Below are 7,022 nucleotides of genomic sequence, written 5' to 3' on the forward strand. Positions count from 1 at the left end.
CCAGGTCTGCTGGTCTGATAGATCCTGGTGGAACCCCTGAGACTATGGCCCCTAGCTGTCCTTCAGGTCTGGAACTGAACCCACTCCTGTGGCTTGCAGACAATAAAACACAGGCATATGAGCTGAACATTTCTATTAGGTAGATACACTCCTTGGAGAGATCAATCATGGGAGAATAGAAGGGCTAGGTATGCACAGGGAGACAGCTCAAGGGGCAGGAGTGCGTGAAGGGGAAGGACACAGGGAAGAGGTGGCAATGGGAAGGAAGTGGGAGGAGAGATGTTGCATTGTGGGAAATTGCAGTCAATGTCATGAGACAAAGTATATGTGAACTGCTGTATGGAAGATGAATTGCTCTGTAAACTTTCACCCAAATCACAATAAAAAATTTTGCAAAAGTCTTTTTCTATTAAGAATTATATTCTTAGGATAAACTAGATAAAGGTTACAAACAACTTTAAGGGACAGAAAAGCATTTAGTAATTCCCTATTAGATGAAAAAGCTAAATATAAAAACCTATGTATATGTCATCTATGTAAAACAAAAGAAAATAAGTATGAACAGTAATTACTTCCACTATTGAAATTTTAAGTGATTCATATTTTATTATTTATACCTTTCTATGTCTTAGAAGTGTTCTGCAAATTACCTCACATTTCTTACGTAAGGTACTTATATAATTTTTTTTTAAATAATTTTTTAAAAATTCCCTTTTTTCCTGTGCAAAGTACTTGTTTCAAGAAAGGACAAAAGAAAATGATGGCTGATGCTACCATATTACAATTAAATATCAGGAGCAAGAAAAAAGCACTCCCTTCAAAAACCTTAGGCAAATCTTTGAGTTTTTTCCTCCACTTTCTCATCCTTTATCACACCTCTGAAGTTTTAATGTCATACCAACCAAGGACAAGGAAAAATATAAGTATCCTTCTGAGGAAATGCTTTTTTTCCCCCAAGCTCTATCACCAGCCTTATTCTCCTCAGAACATCTAAGGACATGTCTCTTTTCGCCATCTCCCTTCCTCATTGTGTTATATAATTGCTTATGTAATTTAGCTAAAACATAATTTTTTTTACTTCCTGACCATAAGCACCTCAAAATAAACAGAGTTAAAAAGGTTGACACATTATTACATTTTAAGACTGGGATGGAGTTCTCACTTGATACAGTCAATGCAGACTGTTGCTGACTGGAAATTCAGAGTCAAGCCCACCCACACATGTCTCAGAAGAAAGGCCTGGTGATCTATTTCCAAAAAGTCAGCCAATGAAAACCCTATGGAACATAGTTCCACTCTCCTACACATAGATAGGGCTGCACAAGGTGGAATCAATTCAACAGCAACTGGTTTAACACTGTGGGTGGAGGGGCTACAGTTTTGATGAAAAGCATATAAAAAACTTAATCCAAGTTTATTTGAATTTCATCATTCTCCCAGTTGAACAGTATTGGTGAAAAGTCTTCTAAACCACCACTGAGAGTACAAATCACAGCTCAGTAGTACAGATTAAAAACATTTTCCATTCCCAGTATCTTTTCTCTTTCTAAACTAAGTAACAGTTTGAAGAAGAGGCTGAAATTCAGGTCACTCTTCCATTCGAACTAGAAGTGTTCTGGCAAGAGAAAGCTAAGGTGGGAACTAAGCTTCAAGTTTGCTAAAACAAACGAGAGATGTGAAAAGAGACTAAAAGAGTCAATTTTGGAGGAAGCATTTGGAATGTGTATGATAAATAAGAAAGCTATGAATTAATAAAATACAATCACAAAGGAGAAATATATCTAAGGGGTAGTACTTACAACTTTACTAAATATACAATAGTTCCCATATGGAATCTAACTATGAGCAATAACATGAAAAAACATATTGTAACCCTAATAATGTTTTCACTTTACCTTTCTAATTTGCTGTAGAGTGCACATAACACTTTATACTTCTTCAACAGTCTTGACATAGCATTATCAACTTTGGTACTGGTATCAATTTCTTTCAGTAAGTTAAAGAATTTATAGACACTACAAAGGAAAGAATAGAAAAAAAAATAAAATTAGTAACCTAAAGAAATCATTTTTATTTTATTTCCAAAGCATAGACATTTCTGTTTTATAAATTAATAGTTACACACCAAATCACTAGCATATCCCTTTGAGGGTATTACTTTTTGCATTTTACTAAAATTTAAAGAGGAAAAATATCAACAAGTCTTCACACTACAACTCCTTTATCTATCTATCTGTCTGTCTGTCTACCTATCCACCCATCTATCTATGTCTCAAACCAGACCAAACTCACTGCCACAGTGTCAATTCCAACTCACAGTGACCCCTCATTGGGTTTCCAAGACTGTATCTTTACAGAAGCATACTGCCTCATCTTTCTTCTGTAGAGCTCCTGGGGGGTTCAAACCACTGACCTTCTGGTTAGCAGCCAAATGTCTTAACCACTACACCACGAGAGCTCCTTATCTAGCTATGCCTACATCTATTTATTGCTGAAAACAAAGAAAGGAAAGAAGAAAGGGAGGGATGGAGAGAGGGAGGAAGGGAGGGAGGGAGGGAGGGAGGCAGAAGGAAGTGAACAGATTATTGTCATACTAAGGTAAAAACCAAAAAGTTACACAGAGATATAGATAATAGCAAACTCACTTTGGCCTGCCCCTCACAGGGATACCCTCCTCATGCCACTCAGTCTTGACTACTGCAATGGGCAGCCCACATGTGGATGCTCCCTTCACCTGCTTAGGGTCTGACACATGCACAGGCCACCCACCAGGCATGACACTCCTCATTCCTTCAGGCTCTGATTCTTTGTGAGTTCTTTCACCTTCCAATATGGAGATCTCCTCAACCTGCTCAGCCTCTGTACCCTATACAGGCTGTTCCTGCCCCCCCACACACACACCCAATGTGGACACATTCTTCCCCTATTCTGGCCATGACAACACATATCATGCTGCCCGTCTCACCCTGTGGATATCTTCCACACCACATTTTGGTTCTGACACCATTCTCTGGGCCCCATGTCTCTCCCCTCCCACACATGCATATACCTACTTTCTTCCCCCTAGCCCTTGGATTTAGGACTGAATTTTCAGGAAAGGAAAAGGAAAGTTGATTTAAATTTTTAAGTTATTTAAGTATTTACCTGGAAATTATACTTTATTAAGTTTTCTATACAAATTAACCTAGTTTTGACTGAGGAACAATCAGAAAACACCATGAAGAAAGCCTAAGAATTATTAGGACATGATCAAGAGGAATAATCCATGTCTAATTGGAACTCGACAACAGGAAGAGAAAAATAAAAGCACAGAGATAATCTTTAAAGATTTACTAGCAGAAAACTTCCCCAATATAATGAAAGATGAGAATATTTCCATTCAAGAGGTTCAACAAACCCCATACAGCACAGAAGCCAAAAGAAAGTCACCAAGACACACTATAATCAAACTTTCTAAAATAATGACAAATAAAGAAGATGAGAGCAGCTTATAAGAAATGAAATAACTCCTACAAAGGGTTACCAATAAGACTAAAATCTGACTTCTCAGAAGAATCATGCAGGCAAGGAAGCAATGAGATGAAATACATAAAACCCTGAAAGATAAGAATTGCCAACTGGGTTCCAATAAAATGGCAGAATAGGCAGACAAACTACACAGACCCTCTTCAACAAAGAAAAGGGGGGAACCAATTAATACAGATACAGTAGATAATCCTGGAGCCCTGAGCTTTGAAAGGAAGGATACAGAAGTGGAATAAACTCCAACTAGTAGAAGAACCTGCAAGAAAACACCAAAAAAAAAAAGGACATATATAGAGCTGTGGTCTGTCAGCAATCTTGACAGCATGGACAGCTTAGATATTGCCAAGTGGAGTAAGGACCTAAGAATTAACCTAAAAATTGATGCTGCTAGCCAGCAGCTGCACAGAGGACTGCACTGGTGTCCAATGAATACAAGGGAAAGCAGCAAAGAAGGAAATGGGCTGAGCTGTGAATTTTGACCCGTCCAGAGGGTACAGCCATTTTGAATGTATACAAGTGGTTCAACCATTTTGGATATTTAAAGTGACAGTGTTCTCTCAGATTCCAGAGACCTAAGAATAGGCTCCATTTGCTGAGTAGTGAATGACTGAAAAGGTGTGACATTCCCCTTGTTACTGTTATACCCCACATCCTCTTGGTGAATGAAGGTACAGGGCCATCCCTCACTCCCACCCACCTTCTGGGCCAGCAGGAATTCCATCCCAATCTGTGCCCTCTGATGGAGCATGGATGCCCTGCCCCACCCAGATATATTTTTCCTTTTTTTTTAAAGTATGTTTGTTTTTGTCTGTTTTAAAATTATTATTATTATTGTCCTTTTTATTATAATTCTTTATTCTTCCCTTCCTGGTTTCCAGTTTTCAGCTTTTTTGCTCTTCCCTGTTCCTGATTACCATTTTCTTTTCTTTCTCGTGGTTAACCCCATTCCTTCTTCTTTTTGCATGTTTCCCATTTTATTCTTCATTATTCTCCTACTCTACCTCTTTTCGCTTTATTTTGCCCTCCACAGATAATGCGAGGTTTTTTCTTTCTTCTTTTCTTTTTCCTTTTTTTGGTAATTTTTCCTGTGTCACTGTTTATTCAGTGTGTTTTTTGCCAGATTGCTTTTACTTTTTTGATGTTTTTTTTGATCATTGTTTGTGTCTGACTGAGTGGGAGACAGCAATCATGCCCGTACGACACAACCACACCTGTATTTCCCATAGTTCCTCTTACTGAGAGCCACCACTTCCTTCTTCATCAACTGGCCAACAATAAATGACCACCAAGAAGCTCCTGACTCACCCTTAACTTCTCACCATACTTAACAGAGGTCTAAATACAACAATGTTGCAATGTCTCAGAGACAACAGACCACTACAGTCCACACAAAGAAGATAAAGTGGTAGAAACAAGGGAATAGAATACACACCCAGAAAACATCCCTGAGAGAGAAGCAGCACTCGAACTTCCTGATATGGAATTCAAAACAATTATACTTAGTCATCTTCAAAGGACTGAGAAACAGAACAAGGAAAATGCAGACAAAATTAAGGAAAACAGAGACAAAATCCTAGAACAACTGCAGAAGAAAATACAAGAATGATAAAATAAATGAAAAGCTAGAAATCAAAAATCTACAGATAGAAATCCAGAAGTTTAATACTAAATTTTCAGATAGACAACACATTGAAAGGGCAAAGGAGTAGAAGCAAAACAATGGAAGAATTAATAAGATTGAAGACAAATATCTGAACACTTCTTTGGAAAGGGATCACTAAAAAAAATGAGCAAAACAAAATGAAGAAAGCCTAAGGTCATGTGGGATACCATCAAAAGGAATAACCTACGTGTAACTGGAATTTCAGAACAGGAAGAGAAAAAGAAAACCACTTAGAAAATTGTCCAAGATTTCTTGTAAGAGAACTTCCCCAATACGATGAAAGATAAGAATATATCCATTCAGAAAGTCCAACAAACCCCAAATAGGATAGACCTCAAAAGAAAATCACCAAGACATATCATCATCAAACTCATCAAAACCAAAGACAAAGAAAGAATTCTGAAAGCAGCATGGGAAAAATGAAAAGTTACCTACAAAGGACAACCAATAAGAATAAGCTCTGATTTCTAAGCAGAAACCATGCAAGCAAGAAAGCAATGGGATGGTATATATAAAACTCTGAAAGAGAAAAATTTCCAACTAAGAAATACATACCCACCAAAATTGTCCTTCAAATATGATGGTGAAATTAGGAGATTGCCAGATAAGGAGAAATTAAGGGACATTATGAAAACCATACCAATCTTACAAGAGATACTAAATGGAGTCCTTTGAACAGAGAACCAACAATAGCAAACAAAAACCGGCCATTAATACACAAGATGACATAACACAGAAACCAACATAGCTATGGAAGTATCCAAAGTAAATAAGCTTACAAGATTGTAAACAAGGAACCACAGGCATCAGTTGGCAAATGAAGACAACTACAAACCAAAAAGTGGGAAAAAATAGTGTAGTTACAGAACTTCTAAGTGGTGAGGGAGTAAAGAGACTTGCAAGACAGAATGGACTATTTTAAACTTGGGAAGAAAATTATAAATCACAGGGTAACCTCAAAGAAACATGAAAATCCTTAACATCAAAATAAAAAAGAGGACAAGCACAAATATTTAGCAAATACTAAAACAATAGCAACAAAGGAAATGATAACATGATTCATAAATATAATGAGCTCAGCACAGAAAATTATATGGAACAAAGAAACCAGGAACGCCATGAAAAAACACGTAACAAAATAAGTGCAACCAATTCACACTTGTTGATAATTACACTGAATGTCAATGAATTAAATGCACCACTCAAGAGATGGAGAGTTGCAGATGGGATAAGAAAACATAACCCATCAATACGCTGCCTACAAAAGACAAAACTTAGAGACAAAGACAAAAACAGACTAAAAATCAATGGTTGGAAAAAGATATATCAAGTAAATGGCAATCAAAAGAGAGTAGGAGTGGAAGTATTAACTTCTGATAAAATGGACTGTAAAGCAAAAACCACCATAAAAGGCAAGGAAGCACATTATATAATGATTAAAGGATCAATCAAACAAGAATATATAACGATAATAAATATCTATGGCCCTAATGAAAGAGCACCAAAATACATAAACCAGACTTTAAAAGAACTGAAAAAAGGCAAATAGATGAGTCCACAGTCATAGTAGTAGACTTTAATACACCACTTTCAAAGGAAGATACAACTGGAAAGAAACTCAACAAAGATACAGAAGAAGAGCTAAATAAGACAATCTGCCAACTTGACCTTACACACATCTATAGAGCACTTCACCCAACAACAGCACAATATATATTTTTTTCCAGTGCAAATGGAACATTCTCCAGAATACACCACATGTTAGGCCAGAAAGCAAGCCTTAATAAATTTAAAAACACTGAAATACTGCAAAGCATCTTCTCAGATCACAGTG

The 7,022-nt window shown here is 37.0% G+C and overlaps 1 protein-coding gene across 1 annotated transcript in view; it reads right to left on the minus strand.

Moving 5' to 3' along the window:
* Positions 1 to 7,022, minus strand: part of RB1 (RB transcriptional corepressor 1) — a 320,323-nt gene that overhangs the window by 229,781 nt on the left and 83,520 nt on the right. Inside the window, 1 exon segment of the mRNA XM_007946362.1 lies at positions 1,896 to 2,015. Coding sequence (XP_007944553.1) covers positions 1,896 to 2,015 — 120 coding nt within the window.

Source organism: Orycteropus afer, unplaced genomic scaffold (assembly GCF_000298275.1).
Source record: "Orycteropus afer afer isolate SDZICR_OR568_19922 unplaced genomic scaffold, OryAfe1.0 scaffold00157, whole genome shotgun sequence".
NCBI classification, from domain to species: domain Eukaryota; kingdom Metazoa; phylum Chordata; class Mammalia; order Tubulidentata; family Orycteropodidae; genus Orycteropus; species Orycteropus afer.